The sequence below is a fragment of the Zingiber officinale genome, chromosome 4A (assembly GCF_018446385.1).
Source record: "Zingiber officinale cultivar Zhangliang chromosome 4A, Zo_v1.1, whole genome shotgun sequence".
Lineage (NCBI taxonomy): Eukaryota > Viridiplantae > Streptophyta > Magnoliopsida > Zingiberales > Zingiberaceae > Zingiber > Zingiber officinale.
In genome coordinates, this window is record NC_055992.1 from 98382797 (window position 1) to 98408558 (window position 25762).

General features: G+C 42.0%; 1 protein-coding gene across 1 annotated transcript; it reads left to right on the forward strand.

The window, feature by feature from the left end:
* Nucleotides 1-23698: 23698 nt before the first annotated feature.
* On the forward strand, nucleotides 23699-25234 carry LOC121972534 (probable serine/threonine-protein kinase WNK11). The gene is made up of 4 exons (XM_042524191.1): nucleotides 23699-23755; nucleotides 23865-24008; nucleotides 24090-24612; nucleotides 24764-25234. Exons 3-4 carry the CDS (start codon nucleotides 24109-24111, stop codon nucleotides 25232-25234), a joined length of 975 nt encoding a protein of 324 aa, XP_042380125.1. The 5' UTR covers nucleotides 23699-23755; nucleotides 23865-24008; nucleotides 24090-24108.
* Nucleotides 25235-25762: the final 528 nt, after the last annotated feature.

A 25762-nucleotide genomic window follows, 5' to 3' on the forward strand; every position in this document is an offset into this window, starting at 1 on the left:
TCGGCGGGAGAGGGCGGAAGGGCGCTGACGGGTATGGGTCCAGTTGGGATGGGGTCTGATCGGACGAGATCGCCTCAACCGCGGGGTTCCGCGAGAATCGGCGGTGGTCCGCTGGGGCTGAGCGAAGGTGTCTCGTCGACGCCTTTGTCGGAGAGGGCTCTTCCTCCTGACGAGCCTTCCTCCGGACGTTGGTCCCTATCTGGGTGGCGCCTGCCACATCCCAAGGAGAGGCTTGAGCAGGTGACTCCTCGTGAGTCTCGCTCTGCCCTTCGTGTGAGCCCTGGCGGCCCTTATGTCGTCGACCCATTTGGCGACCTCTAATGTCATCGATCGACGACCTTGCCGTTACTCATTAGGACTTTCCACCCCTAGTCGTGGATTTTACCTCCAGTTGATTCTACTAAACTATAGTTTATGAATCTTGGTAACCAAATGAGATCATCTCACTTGGTTACCAAGATTCATAAACTCTAATACTTAAGCCTGGAGGTTTAGAGTTCGAATCCTGGGGGAGGCAAAAATCCACTGACCAGGGGTGGAAAGTCCTAGTGAGTAACGACACGGCCAAGGGTCGTCGGTCGACGACATAAGGGCTGACGGTCGACGACATGAGAGGTCCCCAAATGGGCCGCCAAATGGGCCAAGAGGGCCGGGTCGTTACAACTCTATACATATGTATAAGATGTGTACTACAAGATAACGAATCAAATAGAAGGTACACAAACAGATAGGGTATCAAATAAACCCTAGGTTCTGAACATAATATATCATATGGTTGGGTCACTACCTAAAGCATGTATGGTCAGATAAATAATAACATGCAGTGCATAATAAGTAAACAAGCAACATGTAACAGATCATGTAGTGACCAACCGAAACAAATGGAAAACACAATCATTGCTATATGTTAAACACTTTATTATGCATATCAAAAGACATAAGTCAAAGTACCCGCCTCCAATAAAGTGGTCCAATCCGGTAATCAAGATACTCGTCGAGATACCGTCCCGAATCAAAGTCCTGTGTCGAACATATAGATATATTTTATTTAGCTACAATTCAAATGAATTTAAATAGCTTAATAAAATCCACGAAACTAAATCAGGGAAAACCCTAATTAACATAACCAATTACCTACCCAAAATTAAATCTAACCATTGACTAAGGTTAATGGTCTTAACCCTAATCGTTCCATTAGATTTATTTAAAACCAACTCAATCTACAACAAGGATCCGCCATCAATGTATCATCCTATAACCAAATTAGGTACGTATCAATTCATACATAAAACACATTTTCACCTCAAATCACCGCTGGAGAAGATTCGCTGTTGCAGCACAGTAGACGAAGTTGCTGCCAATAATCCTATCCGGAGCGAGGTGGAACCGTTGCCTAGCAAGTCAACCCTTCCAAAACAGCACCTAGACAAATCCAATGTCCAATTCACAGTGTGTACATGCTCAACCATGCAAGACCAAATCAAGGCTCACCTTGGGGGTCTGATCACCTTACTCACTGTCTGCACTTCACAGCAACCCGAGGCTGAGATCTAGCACTGGAAGGATAGTGTAGCACAAAGGAAAATAGTGGCACAGAGAACCCGTGTAGGCAAATTGGTTGGCTGCCGACGCTAGGGCAGAGAGGGACGACAGTCGGCTGTGCTTGGATGTCGCTGAAGAGAGGGGTGTCGCGGCTAAGGCTAGGGCACCGGCAGCAGGGAGTCGGCTGTGTCGCGAGCCCACAAGAGGAGGAGTCGCGGCGAAAAGGCAAAGTGGTGGCAGCCAGCCTATGGCTCGGCTGGATCCACGTCGGTGAAGGCACAGTGGTGGCAGCCGGCACTAGAGCTCGGCTGGATCCGCGTCGGTGAAGGGAAGAAGGCGTCGGCTAGGGCAGAAATGAGAAGAAGAAGAAGAAGAAATCGAGGAGTTTTGTCGCGAGAGGGGGAAGGAAAACCGCTCGGCGCGCCGGTTAGGGCAAGCAGTCGGGCACGAGGGGGAGGCGTCGGCACGAGAAGGATTGGGCGAGGAGGAAGTTTAGGCACGGGGAGAAAAGAAAAATAAACAAAAAGATAAGGAAAAAGGAATTAATAAATAATTAAATAAATAAACATTTCCTCGCTTAAATGGGGTAGCCTAAACAGGCTTTCCCGAAACCCACATTTTATCTCCGTTAACTCGTCCATACGAGCTCCGAAAAATTCCCGAAAAATTTCCAAAAATTCCGGAAAAATCCCTTATTAATATCCGCCTATTTTCCGGTATTTTACATTCTCCCCCACTAATAAAAATTTGGTCCCCAAATTTCGTTATCTACCATCAGCAAGTACTAACAACAGATATATAAAGTATGAATGCTGAACGGTATACTAAATCACATACCTCAAGTGAAAAGATGAGGATAACGAGCTCGGATCGTATCCTCGAGCTCCCAAGTAGCCTCCTCATCCGAATGATGCTGCCATCCGACTTTAACTAGTCGGATTGTCTTGTTCCGCAACTGACGCTCTTTCCGGTCGAGAATCCGTACAAAAACCTCCTCATAAGTAATGTCAGGCTGAACTGTAACTGGAATATCTGTCAGCACATGCGTCGGGTCATGTACGTATCTCCTCAGCATCGATACGTGGAACACATCGTGAACGCCTGACAGGGACGGTGGTAGTGCCAACCGGTAAGCTACCGCTCCAATTCTCTCCAAGATCTCGAAAGGGTCAATATACCGCGGAGCTAGCTTACCTCTGAGGCCAAATCTCTTCACCCCTTTCGTGGGTGAAACTCGCAGAAATACATGGTCGCCAATAGAAAACTCTAGTGGTCTGCATCTCCGATCAGCATAACTCTTCTGGCGATCCTGCGCCTCTGACATCCTCCGTCTGATGGTACGGACCAACTCTGCATCCTGCTGAACTCTATGAGGTCCCAACAACTGGGCCTCTCCAACCTCATCCCAGAGGACGGGTGTCCGACAAGGTATACCATACAACGCCTCAAACGGTGCCATCTAGATAGCCAAATGGAAGCTGTTGTTGTAAGCAAACTCTACCAACGGCAGATGGTCCTCCCAACTACCTCCGTAATCCATAACACATGACCTCAGCAGATCCTCTAAAGTCTGAATGGTCCGCTCTGACTGTCCATCTGTCTGTGGATGGAAAGTTGTACTGAAACGGAGCTGTGTGCCCAAGGCCAGCTGCAGACTCTGCCAGAAACGGGACGTGAACCACGGATCTCTATCCGAAATGATACTCAGCGGAACACCATGTAGTCTAATGATCTCCCGACAATACAGATCTGCTAATCGATCCAGGGAATCAGTCCTCCGGATCGCTAAGAAGTGAGCGGATTTGGTTAATCGATCAACGATTACCCAAATCACGTCATAGCCTCGTCGTGTCCTCGGCAAACCCACCACAAAGTCCATGGTAATGTGATCCCACTTCCACTCAGGAATAGGAATCCGCTGAAGTAATCCTGCAGGTCTCTGGTGTTCAGCCTTCACTTGCTGACAGACAAGACATCTAGCTACGAAATCCGCGATGTCTTTCTTCATGTCGTTCCACCAGTAGGAACGCCTCAAGTCTCGATACATCCGGGTCCCGCCTGGATGGATCGCAAATCAAGAACGGTGAGCCTCCTGAAGTAGCTCCTGTAAGACCAGATGAGACTGAGGTACGCATAATCTGTCTCGGAAGTATATAATACCCTCCTCGTCGCATGTAAACTCGGTCTGCTACCCAGAAGCTATCTGACTGCTAATGAACTGCAAATGCTGATCACCAGCCTGAGCCTCTCGGATCCTCGTCCTGATCGACGACTGAGCAACCATAGTAACAAGGATATCTTGCTCTGTCGGTCCCTGCTCCTCAAGGTCTAACTCAGAGAAACCCTGAATCAAATCCGTGACTGAAGTCCGGTGGACTTCCTGCTGAGTGCATCTGCAACCACATTAGCTTTCCCCGGGTGGTAGCTAATGGTACAATCGTAGTCCTTCAGGAACTCCATCCATCTCCTCTGTCGGAGATTAAGCTCCTTCTGAGTGAAAATATATTTGAGACTCTTATGATCAGTGAAAATCTCAAATGTGATACCGTATAAATGATGTCGTCAAAGCTTCAGAGCAAAAATGATAACAGCTAACTCCCAGTCATGAACTGGGTAGTTCTTCTCATGCTCCTTCAGCTGATGAGAAGCATAAGAGACTACTCTGCCGTGCTGCATCAGAACAGCACCCAAACCCTGCAGAGATGCGTCGGTGTAAAGTACAAATCCATCCTCTCCAGAAGGTAAAACCAAAACTGGAGCCGACACTAATCTCCGCTTCAGCTCCTGAAAGCTGGTCTTGCAATCCTCGGACCACATGAACTTCACGCCTTTCCTGGTAAGGCGTGTCAGCGGTATAGCAATACGTGAGGTCGGTAATATCCGACCAATCCCAAAAAACTGCTGATCTCCTGAACTGACTTCGGCTGCTCCCAACTGGTGACAGCCTCGATCTTCTGAGGATCAACTGAAATACCTCTGCTAGAAACCACGTGTCCCAGAAAACCGACTGAGGATAGCCAGAACGCACACTTGCTGAACTTCGCGTACAGCTGCTGTCGTCGAAGAATCTCCAAAACTGTGCGAAGATGCTGTGCGTGCTCCTCCTCAGAACGAGAGTAGACCAATATGTCATCAATGAAGACGATAACAAACTGATCCAAATACTCCAGAAAGATGTGGTTCATCAAGTCCATAAACACCGCTGGAGTATTGGTAAGCCCAAATGGCATTACCAAAAACTCATAATGACCGTATCTTGTACGGAAAGCTGTCTTCTGGATGTCGGAGTCTCTGACCCTCAACTGATGATATCTGGATCGCAGATCAATCTTAGAATACACTGATGTACCTCTGAGATGATCAAACAAATCCTCGATCCGTGGTAAAGGATATTTATTTCTGACGGTCACTGCATTCAGCTGTCTGTAGTCAATACATAACCTCATGGTGTCGTCTTTTTTCTTGACAAATAACACTGGAGAACCCCATGGAGAAACACTAGGGCGAATGAATCCCCTGTCTAAAAGCTCCTGGAGTTGAACCTTCAGCTCGTTCAACTCTTTTGGTGCCATACGATACGGAGCTTTCGATGTCGGCGTTGGCTCTAGGGCTCTAACTAACACAGACCTGGCAGCTCCTCTGGAAATACATCTGGGTACTCCCGGACTACAGGAACATCGGAGAGCTGCAAACTACTGCTGTCCTCAGTACTGATCAAAGATAACAGAAAACCCTGACAACCATGTGATAGCAGCTTCTGAGCCTGAATCGCCGAAATGATCGAGATGCCGTCATCTCTGATGCTAGTGAAATCCCACGAGGGTTGGTTCGAAGGCCGGAAAGTGACCACCCTCGTCTGGCAATCAACGGTAGCATGATATACTGACAGCCAATCCATGCCAAGAATAATATCAAACTCGACCATCTCCAATACTAGAAGATCTACCGTAAGTATCATGTTGCCAAAGTCTAACGGGCAACTTCTGATCTCCTGGGTGACGTCTAATGTATCTCCGGACGATAGGGAGACGGTCAATCGCTGCAGTCTAAAAGTAGGTAATCTACCAATCTCCCGCATAAAGGTACGGGATATAAAAGAATGCGAGCTACCAGTATCAATCAATATATCAGCGGAAAATGCATAAATGGAAATCATACCACGGAAAACGGATCCGTCGGCTCGCTGCGCATCCTCCCTGGTAATCGCATGAACACGTCCAGTCCCTGGCGGAGGAGGAGGTGGTAACGCTGCCAGCGGCTGCTGCGGCTGGGCAGAAGCCTGCCACTGAGGCGGTGCAGCTGGCTGGGACTGAGTCTGGTACTGGCCTAAAGGCTGAGGCTGCATCTGATACTGCCCCTGCGTCGGATAATAAAGTCCCGGAACAGAACTCTGGGGTGCTATGGAGGCACCGGAGTACTCTTGTCCAAGCATGCCAAATGCCGCTGCTGCAGGTGAAGCACTCCGCTGCTGGTCATGCGAAGGTTGGGCTCTTCGCCCTCCACGATAAGTTCCGGACTGACTGGACTGTCCTCCCTTATCAGACCCTCCGTAAGTCATATGCTGAGTCTTCTGCGGACAATCTCGACTCTGGTGCCCAGGCAGTTTGCAATGAAAGCAAACTGACTGTCCCAGAGAACAGGCTGAAGTGACATGATCTCTGGACCCACATCTGAAACAGCGAATGTCGCTGGCGGGTTGTTTTCGGTTCTGCTGGGAAGACCGGAAACGTCCTGAAGAAGACTGCCCTGATTTCTGAGGTTTACGTGATACCCCAGATGTACCCTGATCTGATCGACTACGACTGCTCTGCTATGGTGTAGTCTGAGGTTGCTGGATCTGCCCAGATGTCTGACTCGGCTGTTTCCTTTTCCTATCCGGAAAAACTCTCTGCTGAGCTGACTCAATAATGAGGGCTCTATCCAACATCTCCGCATAAGAGGTGATACCAAGACCGATAAGTCTTAGTTGCAAATGTCCATCCAGCCCCTGAATGAACTGCTGCATACGTGAACTGTCCTCAGCAACTAGCTCTGGACAAAATCTGGCCAATCTGTCAAACTCTGCATTATACTCATTCACTGTCCGATTGTTCTGTCGCAGACTCAGAAAATCCTGCCGGCGAGCCATCTGATAAGCTCGTGGAAAGAAACGGCTCTCAAAAGCCTCTCTGAATCTGGCCCAAGTGATGTTCTGCTCACCGATGATGGAACGCTGGGTAATCCACCAGGTGTCGGCCGCGTCCCGTAAATGAAAAGCAGCCAGCTCTGCTTTCTCCCACTCGGAGCAAGCAATATAGAAGAAAGTCCGCTCCATAGTCTCAATCCAAGACAAGGCCACACTCGGATCTCGGTCTCCTCGGAAGAGTGTGAATCGACTCTTCATCGACTCTGCCAACACTGGAATCCTGGCTCGTGCCGCGACAAAGTCAGTGAAGTGTGTCGGAACGGCTGTCGAAACTGGCGGAACCACTGGAGCTGGTGCTACAGGTGGTACTGCTGCATAAACTGGAGGAGGTACTCCCGGTGCTGCTGGGTAAACTGGAGCATAAGCCGTCGGTGGCACTGTAGGGTGAACATAGGTGGTCGCGACTGGGGGTACAGTAGGTAATGGTACCGAATGTGGAGCAGCCGGTATCCCTAATGCAGGCGCTGCTGGGTACACCAGATGTACTGGGAGCACAGGTGCCGCTGGTGTCGGGTACACTGTAGGCCCAGGTGGCGGTGGTGCCGAATACGCCATAGGTTGGGCTGGAGCTGGTGTCGGGAATGCCAATGGTACCCCTGGTGGTACCGGAAATACAGTAGGCTGAGTCTGTCCCTGACTGACAGGCTCATCAACAGAAGGCATCTCTGGCGTATCCAGAGATCCCGAGGTCCTTGTACGTGGTCGTCCAGCACCACGTCTCGCAGCAATGCGTGTAGATCTCCTCATATCTGTTAAATTATATCACAGATATTACTACAAGTATCAACAATTACCAAAATAATTTCATACCTAATTGCTGTCTGGAGATGTTCCGTCGCTATCAGTCCCCAAATTAACCTCGGAATTCCGTACAAGAAAATCACCGAAAATCCATAATAAAATCCGAAACGAAAGTCCAAAACATATACGTAATGGAAACTCCGTGCAACCAAAATAACTACCCAGTTTGACTCGCAAACTTGGGCTAGCACATAATATCCAGAATACTAAAAGCAGGTATCACACCCTGCTCTGATACCAATAAATTGGTATCAGATAAATCTTGAAAATCCAACACACGAAAATCAAACAAATATCGCCAAACTTTGGCGCTCTGATACCACTAAATTTGGTATCAGGTTATCCCAAATATCCAAAATATGAAAACAACGATCGTAAAACTTAAGCTCTGATACCAATAAATTGTCACGCCCCGGAGGAGTCCCTGTCCGAAGAAATTTCGGCAGCACCTCCCCTGTACGGCGGACAATCTGAAACTTTCTACAATCACTATATACCTCAGCCACATGCGGCTGAAATAAACAACAATAATAAATAGACAATCACCACGCAGTTAATATAATTCTCAGCCTCTGGCTGACACAACCACGCAGTAATAAGATGACTCGAAATCAATCCTACTCAACTACACTCGTAAAGCTCAAATCCGAAGAACTCACCTCTTCTGCCGTCCAGGCAGGCATGTAGTAGAACAAAACCAAATCATACCAAAATCCATCGACAAATATAATCCATACAAGCTCCAAGTATCTAAACAATACAAGATCAAAACATAATCTAAAACATAAAATCAAAAGATAAGTAAACAGTCTTGTGGCTGCAGGGGACTAGCACTACATGCAGTGGGAACTAGCGACTGGAACTGCTCCGGACAGCCTCAACCTGAAAATATAACAACAATGGAGGCGGGGTGAGTCCAACACTCAGCAGGTACAACTGATATGCAAAATAAAGTAAATAACAAACAACACTAATCATGCGTACAGTCTCCTGAATACGAGAATGATAAATGCAACTGGAACAAAAACAGGAGAAAACTATACTAACCAGGATCAAGGTATAAAGGTAACTGGGTCGTCAGACTGAGAGTGTCATAATCCTGTATGCATGTCAATCATATGCATCCAAATAAATGCAACAAGTAAATGCAGCAAACACAAACAATAAATGCATCATGCATATGATGCCAATGACATGGTCACCCCTGACGCCAGTCAGCCATCTCACACACAATGGTGAGTCCGAGTGGGTAGGGCTGTGACAACCGTGCACTCTGACATCACTGCCCCTGATGAGTGACCGAGTGGACGGGATGCTGTCGGAGTACATACATACTCCTACCCCAAATCATAAATGGGGGAGCGCAATGCTCTCATCTCCCGGTACACGATGACGGGGAGGACTCTCTGCCGGCTACCACGCTGAGTCACACTACCCATGAGCGGACCAACGGAGCCAAACAAAGTCCAACTGCCTGCCGACTACAACGCTGCTACACTGCCGGCTACCACGCTGAGTCACCAGACCAACGGAGCCAAACAGCAGAACTGCCACACACCTGTCTGATATACCACTAACCCATGAGTGGTGGTGTGTATAGATACATGTAACTGGCGATGTGCTCACAATAATGGAGAAGACAATCGCACAGCATGCAATCATGCAAGATGATGCATGACACTAAACATGGCAATATCACAAATAGCATAGCATGCTCTATACATATGTATAAGATGTGTACTACAAGATAACGAATAAAATAGAAGGTACACAAACAGATAGGGTGTCAAATAAACCCTAGGTTCTGAACATAATATATCATATGGTTGGGTCACTACCTAAAGCATGTATGGTCAGATAAATAATAACATGCAGTGCATAATAAGTAAACAAGCAACATGTAACAGATCATGTAGTGACCAACCGAAACAAATGGAAAACACAATCATTGCTATATGTTAAACACTTTATTATGCATATCAAAAGACATAAGTCAAAGTACCCGCCTCCAATAAAGTGGTCCAATCCGGTAATCAAGATACTCGTCGAGATACCGTCCTGAATCAAAGTCCTGTGTCGAACATATAGATATATTTTATTTAGCTACAATTCAAATGAATTTAAATAACTTAATAAAATCCATGAAACTAAATCAGGGGAAACCCTAATTAACATAACCAATTACCTACCCCAAATTAAATCTAACCATTGACTAAGGTTAATGGTCTTAACCCTAATCGTTCCATTAGATTCATTTAAAACCAACTCAATCTACAACAAGGATCCGCCATCAATGTATCATCCTATAACCAAATTAGGTACGTATCAATTCATACATAAAGCACATTTTCACCTCAAATCACCGCTGGAGAAGATTCGCTGTTGCAGCATAGTAGACGAAGTTGCTGCCAATAATCCTATCCGGAGCGAGGTGGAACCGTTGCCTAGCAAGTCAACCCTTCCAAAACAGCACCTAGACAAATCCAATGTCCAATTCACAGTGTGTACATGCTCAACCATGCAAGACCAAATCAAGGCTCACCTTGGGGGTCAGATCACCTTACTCACTGTCTGCACTTCACAGTAACCCGAGGCTGAGATCCAGCGCTGGAAGGACAGTGTAGCACAAAGGAAAACAGTGGCATAGAGAACCCGTGTAGGCAAATTGGTTGGCTGCCGACGCTAGGGCAGAGAGGGACGGCAGTCGGCTGTGCTCGGATGTCGCTGAAGAGAGGGGTGTCGCGGCTGAGGCTAGGGCACCGGCAGCAGGGAGTCGGCTGTGTCGGGAGCCCACAAGAGGAGGAGTCGCGGTGACCGGCGCTCGGAAAAGGAGAAAAAGGCCGGTGCTAGGGCTCCTATGGCCTACGGATCAGGGTCGGCGTCGCGTCAGCAAGGCACAGTGGTGGCAGCCGGCACTAGAGCTCGGCTGGATCCGCGTCGGTGAAGGGAAGAAGGCGTCGGCTAGGGCAAAAATGAGAAGAAGAAGAAGAAGAAATCGAGGAGTTTTGTCGCGAGAGGGGGAAGGAAAACCGCTCGGCGCGCCGGTTAGGGCAAGCAGTCGGGCACGAGGGGGAGGCGTCGGCACGAGAAGGATTGGGCGAGGAGGAAGTTTAGGCACGGGGAGAAAAGAAAAATAAACAAAAAGATAAGGAAAAAGGAATTAATAAATAATTAAATAAATAAACATTTCCTCGCTTAAATGGGGTAGCCTAAACAGGCTTTCCCGGAACCCACATTTTATCTCCGTTAACTCGTCCATACGAGCTCCGAAAAATTCCCGAAAAAATTCCAAAAATTCCGGAAAAATCCCTTATTAATATCCGCCTATTTTCCGGTATTTTACACTCTCTCCCCTTCGTGTGAGCCGACCGGCTCAATGCCAAGCGACTCCATCTCCTTGGCAGCTGCGACCTCAAGCGCCGCCGCTTTCCTCTTCAAAATCCCGGTCATCACGGACTCCATGACAATGTCCGCTGCAAAGGAAAAAGGAGAAAATCAGTTAGCAATCAAGGCGAATGCACAAGTAAAATTCTTACCGAAGCCGCTCGGGAGGGGAGTCCGGATTGGACTCAGGCCAAATATGTACATCACCCCTTCAGGTAAGAACTTGTTAATGTCGAACTTCAGACCGGCTAGCATGTTGGCAGCGTGAAGATAGTCCGGTCGGGTCTTGAATCTCCTTAGCTCAGGGGAGGTTGGCGGTCCGACCTGCCACTGGGTTCGGAAAGAGGCCCGTTCGGGAAGACGAAGATAGAAGTAGTACTCTTTCCAATGTTTATAGGAAGAGGGCAGTTTATTAAAGAAGACTAAACCGGGCCGAGCCTGGAACATGTAAGTACCCAGCTCGAACTGTTTAGGATAATAAAAATAGTAGAAGACCTCCGGTTGGAGGGGAATGTTGTGGATTTTGAACAAGACAACAACGCCGCATAGAAGGCGGAAGGTGTTAGGGACTAAGCTTCCGAGCGGAATGCCGAAAAAATTACAGACTTCTACAATAAAGGGATGGAGTGGAAAGCGCAGACCGGCTATGAAATGGTCGCTGAAAAAACAGATAGTTTCGCGCGGCGGTTTGTGTGGTCGAGCGGAGGGGGAGGGTAAGATAAGTTCCATGTCAGAGGGGATGTCAAAGTTGTCCATCAGAACCTCGGCGTCGCGCCGATCGAAGCACGACTCCATGGTGGTATACCACGGGCCGAGGGCTGGGTCTTGAGGCTGAGAGGAACTGGCCATTGTCCGAACGGGCGAAACCACAAAAGGCGAGGAGAGGCAAATGATAGAAGGAAGAAGACGACAAACAATACAGCAACCAGAGAGCGAGAACTCGGCAAAAAACACGAGGATAACAGAGAAGGGGTAAGGACCTTACAAAGAAGCTGAGGATCGAAAGGGGGAGGCTGGGGATCGCCGGAAACGGAAAAGCGGGATCGCCGGAAGTCTGAAACGCCAGAGGAAGCTGTGGAGCATGAGAAGGCACAGATGCGGTGAGGAGGGGGAGAAGGCGAAGGCTTTATAGGGTTGAGCTCGAGCGGCCTCCACCGTCGGATGCAGGTCACGGGAACCGAAGCACGCATCGGGCCATCCATTTTAAACCGCCTCGATCTCGTCACTCACGACGCCGCCGCCGTACGATGATGGCAGCAACGCCACGTGGCATTCGGCCACTGGAGTGCATTTAATGAGCACCTTCACGAGGCACAGAGCGCATGCCCGGCCTTAATGTCGAAGATTGGCACAAATTTCGAAGAGATTCGAGGAATGTTGGCGTTGACTAAGGTCATACCTACCCCGTGGGGGTCAAGCGGATGATAGTTTCACAAAGACGTCGCTCGGCGTGACTGGCAGTCCAGTCCGTCGGACTAATCGCCTCCTTCGACTAGACTTGAAGGGGAGGCAAGTGATCCAGCAGTAAGGACGAGGGCCCCCCTTTGGGGGGAGTCAATGACACGTAGAGGTCAAAAGTCAAAAGGGTCAACCTTAGGGTCGGCCGATCGGAGAAGGGTAGGGTCAACCGGCCGAATGGGTCCAAGCGGAATCAAAGACAACCCGACGGGGAGGCGGGTTTCCGACGCTCATGGTGAAGGCCGAGCGGGTAGCCCGCTCGGCCGAGGCATAAAACAGCAATGCTGTGAAGGAACAGTCTCAGCCGAGCACGCGACCGGGAATCCTCCCGGTCGGGCCAATACCTGTGCCCGAGACAAGGGCAAGGGGACATTGGGGAACATCTTCTGACAACAGGCATGTTCAATGGCCAAACCATACATAGAATCTTACGATAGAAGGTTCTGTCGTCCCATCAGAGAGGTACTCGGACTGTAGCAGTATGGTGTCAGGCATGCTCCTCTGGTAAGCCCATACTAAGGTATGGTAAAGGACACGTGTACGCCTCGGTAGGTATGCATAAGCCTCCCCACAGCTCTATATAAGAGCCCTCAGACTTCGCCGGAGGTACGCGATCTCTCATCTTTGGAGCCACTTCATCGTTTTCCTCTTGCCTGACTTGAGCGTCAGAGGGTCGTTGCCGGGAACCCCTTCCCGGCCCGACTTCCTTGCAGGTTCGCTGGAAATCCATACGGCCGGTTAGAGATCCACGTCATCAGTTCGGAGAGCGCCACGTGCCCAGCGTCCATCGACTCAGCGTTCGGACAGGATCAGACTTAGTTAGAGGTCTACCTAAATTTAAAAAATTTAGAAAATATAATTTATAATGTTTGCCAACAAGGTAAACAAAATAAGTCAACCCATAAACCTAAATCAAACTAACTCAATACTTGAGCTCCTATACTTAGACCTATTTGATTTACACTGAGCCAAATCACTAAGCAGAAACTAATACTACTTAGTTATAATTGATGATTTTAAAATTCACTTGAGTAAAATTCCTAAAAGCTAAGGATGAAACTTTTGAAATCTTTAATAATTTTTGCAAGTTAATTGAAAATGAAAAAGATACCAAAATTTTTAAAAAATAGAAGTGACCATGGAGGGAAATTCGAAAATCATATGTTTACTAAATTTTGTGAAACTAATGGATATAATCATGAGTTTTCATGCCTTAGAACTCCCCAACAAAATGGACTAGTAGAACGAAATAATAGAGCACTACAAGAAGCTATCATAACCATATTAAATAAATATAACATAAGTAACCAATTTTGGGCTGAAGCAATAAACAAAGCATGTTATATTCAAAATAGAATATTAATTAATAAATTTTACAACAAAACCCCTTATGAAATATATTACAATAAAACACTCAATCTAAATTATCTAAAAGTTTTTAGATGTAAATTACACATATTAAACACCAAAGATTATTTAGGTAAATTTACATCTATATCTTCAACTAGCATCTTCTTAGGGTATTCAACAACTAGTAGGGCTTATAGAGTTTATAACAAAAATATCCTAAAAGTTGAAGAAACAACCAATGTAATTTTTGATGAAGAAAACAACCTACCTAACTTAATCAAAGAAGATAATCGAATTATAAGAAATAAAGAAGATGATGAAATTAGACTTGAATCAAGTAAATCACAAGACCAATTGTCGACCCTAACATAAGACCTTCTAGAATAAGTTCCAATCACCCATCCGACCAAATTTTGGATGATCTGGCCCTGGGAGTTCAAACTCGATCATCATATAGAAACTTAAGTCAAATAGCTCTAATTTCTAAAATTGAACCTAAAACTATAGAAGAAGCCCTACCTGACCCAGACTGGATAATTGCAATGCAAGAGGAATGATTAAGACCCAATTTTGTCATGAAATTGGTATCAAAAAATGAAATACCAAACCCCTCCTACGCTAATGTAGCATAAAGATGACTCGGGTTGTCTCCCAACGAATGCAACGATAGGATGGTAATCTAGGATTGTATGTTATTTCTATTTTTAGGATTTTTAATATGAAAATAGGGGGTTTGGATTTTAATTCTAAAGCTAACAAATGAAAAGCGAAGCAAGTAGGAAACTAATATAACGTTGGAATGCAATCTAACTAAGTGTCAGCAATTAATCCATAACGCATTATCACTCTACCCTATGGATTAACCATCAACAAACACAATTAAACTAAGGAAGGAAATAGCAAAACATTAAATAAAAGCTAATCTAATAAATGAAAGACAATGCAAATAATAAAGCTAAGCCTAACCTAACTACAATTGCATAAATTAAGAGGGCAACATGAAGTTAAGCATAACAAAACATAAAGCATGAAATGAAACCTAAGCTCAATCCTAATTGCATTTAAATGAAGAACTATAACTTAAAGAAATTGGAAGAACAAGACAAGCAAGAATTAAACAAAGTAGAATGTATCAAATTGAACCTAACTATTTAAAGAGACATTTCACTGAACACCTACTATGCATGAAACAAATTAAGCAAAATTAGTGCAATTCAAATATGGAATTAAACTCAATACAAGCATTCAATCTAAATTAACAAGCATCAATAAAACTAAGCTAATCCAACCACAATTTACACATCCACTTTCAATACCAATGACTACCCTCGTCGTCACACGAGGACCTAGCGATCGAACCCTGAACTTCGGTGAATAGTAGCACAAGCTTGTCGATTGCTGCCCTAGCCCGAGAGGAGAAAAATGCGAGGAAGAGCTCTGTTCTATTAGTCTGCATGAGAGAAAAGGTAAGGATTCTTAATGGGTTTCGAGTTTGGGTCCATTAGAGCTTAGATCTAGTTCATTAAGGGTAGGGTTCAAATTGGGCTTCAAATTGGATGAGTTGGGCTTTTGAAGTTGGACTTTTATGATTAGATTGGGCTCTTCTTCTTTTCGATCCAAATTATACTCTTGTTGCTTGGATAAATTGGATGATCTCTATGGATGGTCCAGATGACTTTAAGTTTCGATGAATGGCTGGATGGCTTAGATCTGAGTGAAGGAACAAGATCTCTCTCCAGATCAGGATCGACGGTTATATTGATTCAACTTGATCTCCTCCGTTTGACCTCCAAATCAAGCCAAATTTGATCCAGCTCGATCCTAATTCATGGTTCTCTGAATTTCCTATAAAACCAAATTCAAAATATAATAAATAATGTCATAATGTAGGAAAATTATAATTAAGTCCAAAATAGGTCCCTATTCACAAATGATGATATAAACACAACATTAAGCATGCAAGAAGGTCAAAATGTTAAGTATAAGAGTCAAAATAATGGAAAAAAATACTCGTTATCAAGAAACTAGCTCAATATGAAATAAACCAAGTCTAGGAACTAGTACCTAACCCCACAAATAAATCTATAATTGATACTAAGTGAGTCTTTATAAATAAATTAGACGATAAAGGTAAATAGTAAGAAACAAGGCTAGACTAGTAGCAAAGGGGTTCAACCAAGTAGAAGAGCTAAATTATGATGAAACCTATGCACATGTAGCCAAACTTAAATCCATCAAGATGTTGCTAGTCTATGCAGCACATAAAAGATTCAAGTTATACCAAATGAATGTAAAGTTCGCATTCCTAAATGGGTTCATCAAAGAAGAAGTTTATGTTAATCGACCTCCAGGATTTGAAAACTTGGACCACCCAAATCATGTCCTTAGATTAAATAAAGCTTTATATGGACTAAAATAAGTGTCTAGGGCTTGGTATGAATGCCTATCAACACACCTAATATCTAAGGGGTTTAACCAAGGCCAAATAGACCAAACTTTATTCGTCAAAACCTTAGAAAAAGATATTTTTATCACTCAAATTTATGTAGATGGCATAATATTTGGTTCAACAAATATAAAATTTTAAAAAGAATTTATCAAATTAATAGAAAATGAATTTGAAATGAGCCTAGTAGGAGAACTTAACTTTTTCTTAGGGTTATAGATAAAACAAACAAAAGAAGGAATTCATATTTTTCAAACCAAATATGCTAAGAAATACAAAAATATAAATATCCCAATGGCAACTAATGTTAAAACTGACTCTGATTTAGAAGGAAAACTAGTAGACTTAAAATATTATAGAAGTACAATAGAAAGTCTACTATACATAACTGCAAGTCAACCTGATATTTTATTTGCAGTAGGTATGTGTGCTAGGTACCAATATTGTGCAAAAGAATTATATTTAACTAATGTAGAAAGAATACTTAGATACATTAAGGGAACCCTAAGTATAGGACTTTGGTACCATATAACTAGCACATTTGACTTAATTGGGTACGCTAACTTAGACTATGCTGGATGTAAACTAGATAGAAAGAGTTTAAGTAGAAGTTGCCAATTTCTAGGTCAGTGCCTAGTAAGCTAGTCCAATAGACAGTAACACTGTGCTACCTTATCCATTACTGAAGTAGAGTACATATAGCTATGGGAGAATGTACATCTTAATTACTATGGATGATGTACACCTTAAAAGATTATTAATTAGAATATAAAATATAAAAATTTCAATTGATAATATAAGTTTAATAAATTTAACTAAAAATTTAATACACCACTCAAGGACTAAACACATAAAAGTTAAACATCTCTTTATAAAGGATCACGTAGCTAAGGGTGACATTGTAGTTGACTATGTTGAGTCTAAGTTAAATCTAATTGATATTTTTATAAAACCCTTACCTAAACTTGAGTTCGATGCACTTAGAAGATAATTAGGTATGTGCTTAGTAGAACAGATTCTAAAACCTTCAAAATCATTCCTTTTATATTATTGTTTTTCCAAAAGTTATGATTTTTTTTTGTTATCTTTTCAAAATAAGCTTGGTCTTAAAATTCTAGGATAAAGCATTTTATTTTCTTCAAAACTCCCAATTTTACTAGTGCTTTCAAATATTGGACCTATCCTAGATATTTTCTCCCTAGAAATCATATACTCATATATAGGTATCAGCCAAAACATCTCACAAGCACACTAGGAATACATTGCTTGTGTATGAAAAAATACTTAGAATGGTGTGAGATGCATAAGGTATTACCTGGATTTTAAAATGCTTATGTTTGTGCATTAACATAAGTCTGGGCTATAAATACCAACTCAAATTGATCCAAGTTAAGTCATCCTTTTTAGTCAAAGCTACATAGATCACACACTTAACTTGACTAACCAAGTGAATGCTACTACCTTATGGTAAACAACTAGTAGCCAAGGGTTAGACATTTACTCTAAGGAAAGTGGATGAATGTTTTAAAAGTTTTGTTTCCTTTGACCTTTACATGCTTAGACTCTAGGATTTCCAAACTTAAATAAGTTACTTAAATTTTTTTGGCATTAATCAAAGGGGAGAAAAAGAGCATTAAGTTAAATATTTTTATTTTCAAATGTCAAAGTATTTTTCAAAAGGAAGTTAAATTTTTATTTGGTTTACCTATTTTTTAACTATTTTTGAAAAAATAACCTTAAATTTTTTAAGCCAAGTTTAAATAGTATTTTTAGAAAAATAAATTTTTGAAAAAGTTTTTTTTGGTTTTTATGAAATCTTTTCAAAAGGCTGAAATAAGTTTCTGAATCTTTTACATAACTAAGTTTTACAAAAAGCTAAGTACTTAATTAAGTTTTTATAAATCCTTTTAAAAGTTAATTAAGTACTTAAACTAAGTTTTGTCAAAATCTTTCAAAAACTAAGTACTTAACTAAAGTCTTTATCAAAATCTTTTGAAAGCTAAGTATTTAACTAAGTTTATGTTTGAAAGTTTTCAAAAGTACATGACAAAGTGTTTTTCAAATCTAAGAATTTAGTTAAGTTTCTAAGGAAAAAAGCTAAAGCCTTTAAGTATACTTTCAAAGATACTAGATCTTTAAAAGATATCTTTCAAAAATAAAGTATTTTCAAAAGTCAAGTTATTCTTCAAGACTTTTCACTTTCAAAACACAATCTATTTGAAATTATTTTACACTCTCCTTTTCAAAGTTTTTTAAAATAAAAATTCTACTATCTCAAAAAGAAGACTTTTGTTTCAAAGTATTTATCAAAGATAAAGTATTTTTTTTCCTAAATTATTTTTGATATATGTCAAAGGGGGAGAGAATATTCAAAAGTTAAGGGGAAGAGAAAGTTAAGGGATTAAGGGGGAGCTAACAAGTTAATTCTTTTCTTTATGAATGAATCTCTTAACTTTTGCTATACATTACATCTTATATATTGCATTTTTTGCTATATGTTTTACTTAACTTTTGAATCAAGTTGTCATAATCAAAAAGAGAAATATTGTTGGTGCAGGGAGCACTAGATGATCGAATCTGAGTTTTGATTATGGCAAAAGGTTCAAAAGTTAAGATGTCTTGTCATCTAACAAGTGTGGCTGAGCTTGTAGGAAAGTCCTAAATATTCTTAGACAAAAGTCCTAATGGATTCTAGGCGGGTGGAAAACCCTGGGGGGAGGTAATCCTAGGTTATGGAAAGTCCTAGTTGCGGTTAGGTAATAAAGTCCTGGTCCGAGAGACTGTGCAAAGCCTTGGAGGGTCGAGAACATTGGACGAAATCTTAGAGTCGAGGACTCTTGGTGAAAATCCCAAGGGTCACGGACATCGGGTGGAAGACTGGATGGGTCTGGATTGAACGTTCAACATGAAGTCCTGACGTCTCGGATGTTGAGCAAAAATCCAATCTGTCTGGAGGACCAGTCTAGCAAAAGGTAATTTCTCTTGAGAGGAGTAGGTGAGGATGCGTTCCCCGTTGAGGGAATAGTACGCGTCGATTCGACGTAGGATTTTTAAGAAATTTAAAAGTCAGAATCAGACAGTCTAGAGACTGATGAATAATTTATTATTCATATTTTATTGTGCTAACTTTGTTTTATATGGTATACTTTGTATTTGGACTAATATGACTTACAGGAAGGGAGATGCATAAAGAAATGTTCAGATAAATAGTGTCTGAGGCGCCTCCGGGGCTATTGGAGGTGCCTCGAGTGCCTTAGCCAAAGATTCGCGCATGAGGGAGCTGGAGGCGCCTTCCAGGTGCATGAAGGCACCTTGGATCAAGGATGGAAGGCGCCTTCCAGGAGTTTGAAGGCGCTTTTGAAGGGATAAAGTTCACAGAATGCGAGACTTTATCGATTCTATTGATTCGGGGATAAGGATCTGAGTTAGAGGCACCTTCAATGGGATTAAAGGCGCCTTTAACAACCCATAAAAGGACTTCACGACTAAAGCATGGAAAACAACTCATCTTCACGATCTTTCTTCTATGCGCTGCGCCAAAGACGATCCAACGAAGTCGTAACGCTACTCTGACAACCAGAAGCTCTCAATTTCGACACCGTTGTTATTGGTATAACTTTTAGTTGTACTACTTTAATTCTAAGTCTGTTGTACTCAGTTTTATAATATTCCAATTGATAGTGAATTGCCCAAAGTAAACACTCAACGAGTGTGTGCCTTGGAATATGAGTCGTCAAAGGCTCTGAACCAAGTAAAACCAAAAGTGTCAGAATTGCATTTTCTTCTTCTACTTATTTTTCGCTACGTTTATCTCATGATAGTTTTTACGAAAAGTGTGAAAAATGTATGAGAGCTATTCACCCCCTAGAACGCATCGATCCTACATTTCTGCACTGTTATTACATATTTTTTTTATTTGCTTTTGATGAAATGAATGCCAAAGGGGGAGGGAAGGGTTAAATAGATAGAAAAATCAATATAAATAGAAAAATTAATTTAAACAAACATTTTTATTTTTGCATATATTACTATGTTTTTTTTCATATATTACCATGCCTATTTTTCAAACTTTAACCCAGGTTGTCAAAGGATGTTGGTGCAATTAGTATCAATGGTCAAACTCAAGTTTTGATAAATGACAAATGTATTAAAGTTAGATATTATATTTGTTTAATTTGTCAACCAAGTGTGTATGATATGAACTTGATGGATCTAGAGGAATGAAACAACAAGTTGAAATCCAGCTAAGTTGATAGCTGACGCAAAGTCCAGATTGGTTGATATATGGCAGAAGGAAGTCTAGTTCGATTGAAAACTAGCTGAAGGCCAGATTGGTTGAGATCTAGCAAGAAGTCCTAGTGGGTCAAGGGACATGACATCAAGGAAGTCTGTGACTAGTAAGTTGAAGTAAGCAACTAGAAGAGAGATCCAATGAAGACGTGTTCCCAGTTGAGGAAACAATAGGCATCTATTTGACCTAGAGTTTCAGTGAAACTCAAAGTTAGGACCGGACAGTTTAGAGACTATCAAATATTTCTTTTCTTTACATATTATTGTTTATCTCTAACTTTGTGGTGCAGGTGATTGAAATTACAAGTTGGCTGGAAAATGAGCATCCAGGCGCCCGGACTAGGGCGAATCCAAGCACTTGCGTATGCTGAGGTGGCACATGCAGATCGGATGCCACACGTCACAGTCCATGTGCCCAGAGAAGGATAAATTTTCAGAGATGAAGTTTCACCGAGGACCCACCAAAAAGGTGCCCGAGGTAGTCCGGGTGCCCGGGGGTGGTCCGGGTGCCCCGAGGAGGATAAGTTAGTGACGTAGTAGGCCCTATTGGAGGCGCCCGGGGGATGGTCCGAGTGGTCAGAGATGGTCTATAAAAGGCCTTCAACCAGAAGCTTCAACACAACATTCACTCCAACTTTCGCTCTTGCTCTCTACTTCGAAAAGGCTTCTACAACAACAAAAAGTTACTCCGACAACCAGCAATCAAATTTCTTTTCCTTCTGTTGTCGGTACTACTTTTATTTATGCATTTGTACTTAACTGTTGTAATCTTTATGAGTCTATAGTAATTGCCCAACAAAAGTACTCAACGAGTGCGGGCCTTGGAGTAGGAGTTATCAAAAGTTTCGAACCAAGTTAAATCAAACATGTGTTAACGATTGTTTTATTTTTATCTTGCTTTCTTTTCTTATATTTCCGCTGTGTACTTAATTTTCAAAAGAAAATAAGCATTTTCACAATCTCACGTTCCAACAAATATCACCACCAAGTTATATATCATAAATATTTCCTCTCATGTGCTCACGATCCAACAAATATATCTCTCCCTCTCTCACCTATCGATTTATTCAACTCAAATTCATTTTTTCAAAACATCACCACCAAGGAAGACTGAAAATAATAATGGATGACATATTTGAACTCTTTCTAACCTCAAAATTCACATGACGTGAAATGGGTATAATCGGATCTCTCTAAATCAATCGGTGTGTCTAATATAAACTCATATCATGCCCAATATGAGATTTCAGTCGATTCTTTCAATAACATTTTAACACCTCCAGAAAAGCCAAAATAAACAATGGATATCATATTTGAACTCCTTGCAATCCAAAAAATTCGCATGACCTGAAATGAGTGCAATCGAAGCTCTCCGGTCAATAAGTGAATTTCGGTCGAAACTCACTAATTGATCTAGAAAGTTTTAATTGCATTCACTTTAGGTCATGTGAATTTCTGAAGTTACAAGAGTTCAAATATATCATCCATTATTTATTTCTACTTTTTCGGATGTGTTAAAATATTATTAAAAGAATCGACTAAAATCTTACGTTAGGTTTGATTTGAGTTTATATCAAGGCCAATTGAAATGTGTGCAATTAGAGCTTTTTAGGTCAATTAATGAATTTTGGTCAAAACTATTAACTTAGAGAAATATGATTGTACCTATTTTAGATCTTGTAGATTTCTGAGGTTGTAAAGAGTTTAAATATATTTTCCATTATTTATTTTAGCTTCTCCGGTGCTAAAATATTATTAAAAAATGAACTAAAATTCTTTGTTGAGCCTGATATTAACTTCAATCAGTGGATTTCAATTAATCAATCCTCGTACCTCTCCGCATTAATCAAGCCTATCTTGTATAACCCTAGAGAGATATATAACTCTATCTAATTTCATTCGCTTTCACCTGGTAGCTCCAGAATAAGCTCTCCATCTTCAGAAGTAGGAAGTTCGAGGAAAGATTAAGAGATTAATGAGTTCTCCATCTTCAGAAGTAGGAAGTTCGAGGAAAGATAAAGAGATTCGGAGAGGTTTGATTGGTTTAGTGTGAAGTCGCTGAATCATACGTATTTCATATTTTATATTAGTAGTCCCCTCATATTCCCCAAAGGAAAGTATGAAAGCATGAAAGCAATGGAATGTGAAGTCGCTGAATCATACGTATTTCATATTTTATATTAGTAGTCCTCTCATATTCCTCAAAGGAAAGTATGAAAGTATGAAAGCATGAAAGCAATGGAAAACGAAAAGAATCGATTGAAATTTTATATTGGACTTGATACGAGAGTTCAATATGTAATTTCAATTGATTATTTTAATATTAAATTTTAATAATATTTTAATATTTTTAAAGAAGTTAAAATAAATAATGGATAATATATTTAAATTTCTTATAATTTCAAAAATTTATGATTAAAATTCATTAATTAACTCAGAGAGCTCTGATTATACATATTCTAAGTTTATGTGAATTTATGAGAATGTAAGGAGTTCAAATATGTTATTTGTTATTATTTTTAATTTTCACTGATAGTGATGTTTTAAAAAAAATGAATTTGAATTAAATAAATCGATAACTAGGGGAGAGGAAGAGAGATTTGTTTTACACGAGCAAACAGAGAGAGGGAGGGAGTGGGGAGAGGATGGAGAGAGATGTTGAGATTATATGTATTCGGCAGGAGAGTTAGAATATGAAATCAAATAAATTAATACGTCTTTTTATAATTAATAAAATGTGACACACCTTTTAATCAATTTAACAAGGGTGCACTCTATATAAATGATCTAAATGTTTAAAAATTCTAAAGAATATTAATTAAAATCTTAATATTTAAGTAATTAGATTTTAAAATATTAAGTTTCAACTTTTAAAAAGCTAATATTTATATTTCTGTTCTAAAATAGTGTAGATAATATATTATTGAATTAGTTTTATTTAATTCAAAATTTAAATATAATGTTGGGATTTTGAGCTTGTTTTGTGGGCATCCATTTATTTTATTTTTTAATTTTAATTCAAATTATTTAGTATTATCAATTATATATATATATATATAATTGAATAAGCAAATTATTCGCGAAATAAAAATAATTTTAAAACCGTTTAAGAATATTTCGGGAAAAAAAACTCGGTCGATTTCAAAACCTGCGCCGTGCCCTATAAAAACGCCTCCGCCATAGTTTGGCATCTTCTACTTCCACCACCGGCCACCCTGCTTCTCTTCATCTGCGTGTGTGCGCTCGCCTCCTGCTTCGATCCCTCCACCGCCGCTACGGGCTGGATTCTTTTATGATAGGTACGCATGAGAATCTTCTTCTTTTCTTGCCGGTTAAAGCGCGAGGAACGCGCTCTAGGGTTTGGATCCCGAAGATGTGGTATAGATCTTGCTAATTGGTTTTTCGCAGGCTGCTGATCGCGATTTCTATGGCCTCGACGAATCTGCATCTCAAGGAATCGAGAACATCCTACTTCCTCGTGATCTGCTTCGTTTTTGTCTTCATCTGATCCCCGAGTTATTGATCGCGATCCCGTTACTTTCAGCCTCTCAGGTACCGATTTGTGCTAGGGTTTATGGCGTCGTCGGATTTAGGGTTTTCCTGAGATTTATGAGCGTTTTTTTCGTGTTTCAGTGCAACTTTTTGTTCGAGGATGCCGTTGGTTCGAGCTGATCCGGCGGACAAGGATGCAGAGCCGTTCGTGGAGACCGACACCACTGGGCGATTCGGGCGATACGACAACTTGCTTGGCTCAGGCTCCGTGAAGCGGGTGTACCGTGGCTTCGATCAAGAGGAGGGAATCGAAGTGGCTTGGAACCAGGTGTTTCTGAGGAGATTCGCGGAGGATCCGCCGATGATGGATCGGCTTTTCGCCGAGGTGCGGCTCCTGCGATCGCTGCGGCACGAGAACATCATCACTTTGTACAAAGCGTGGACGGACGAGGAGGGCAACACGCTCAATTTCATCACCGAGTTCTGCACCTCCGGCAACCTCCGCGATTATAGGAAGCTACACCGCCATGTCTCCATCAAAGCCCTCAAGAAGTGGTCGCGCCAGATACTGAAAGGCCTCGAGTACCTCCACAACCACGAACCGTGCATTATCCACCGAGACCTCAACTGCTCCAACGTGTTCATCAATGGCAACACTGGCCAGGCTCGATCCTCTGCCCCAAATCACCCTTTTACAAATTTCATATGTTCCGACTGATTTCAAATTGTCCAATTCGTAACAATTAGAAAAATAAAAAAAAACTTTATTTGTTGAAATCTTTTCCACAATAACGCTTGTCTCCGTTCGCTCACAGGTGAAGATAGGTGATCTCGGCCTCGCGGCGATCGTTGGGAAGAGCCACACGGCGCACTCGATCCTGGGCACGCCGGAGTTCATGGCGCCGGAGCTGTACGAGGAGGACTACACCGAGCTGGTGGATATCTACTCCTTCGGGATGTGTGTTCTGGAGATGGTGACGCGCGAGATTCCCTACAGCGAGTGCGACAGCGTCGCCAAAATCTTCCGGAAGGTGATGGCCGGCGTGCGTCCACAATCCCTGAACAAGGTTAAAGATTCCGAAGTTAAGGCCTTCATCGTCCGGTGCCTTGCTAAACCTCCGGCTCGCCCTTCTGCCTCTGAGCTGCTTGTCGACCCGTTCTTCCTCGGCCTCGACAATGACAATGGCGACTGTGACGCTGCTGCCATGCTTCGGCCACCTGTTCCTCAGCCTCGGCCGCGCTCGTCGGCCGTCGCCGCCAATCCCGCTCGCCTGCAGATTGCGTGACTGTGGGATAACAAAAGGAAAACACGGTGAAGTGCCCCTATGGTGTGACTTGCTTCTCCTTGATTAAAGGTTAAAAGCGAGAAGGAACAATCACCTATATGATTTTTTTTTTTTTTAAAATATACAGATTAGAAATCTACATTGGACCCTGAACTAATCCTCAGGATAGGCTAAGACCTACCTTTGTCTTGGTTGATTGTTGCAATGGCTTGACTATCATGGCTCGTCGTCCGCAAGCTCACGAATGGTAACTGATGCGGAAGAAAATTCTAAGTGTGACGTTTGAATTAGTGGTTTACATAAAAAAATATAGAAAGATAATTTGTAAATAAAGAGTAATCATCTCTAGATTTAAACGAAAATAAACTTTATTTAAATTAAAATCAAACTCAACATATTTATACAAGAGCCTAGTCCATCTTTAAATAGGCTAAGAAATAAAAAAATCATAATAAAACAAAGGAAAAGTAAAAAATTAATAAATAAATAAAATCTAAATTAACTTTTAAAAAAATTAATCTTAAAATT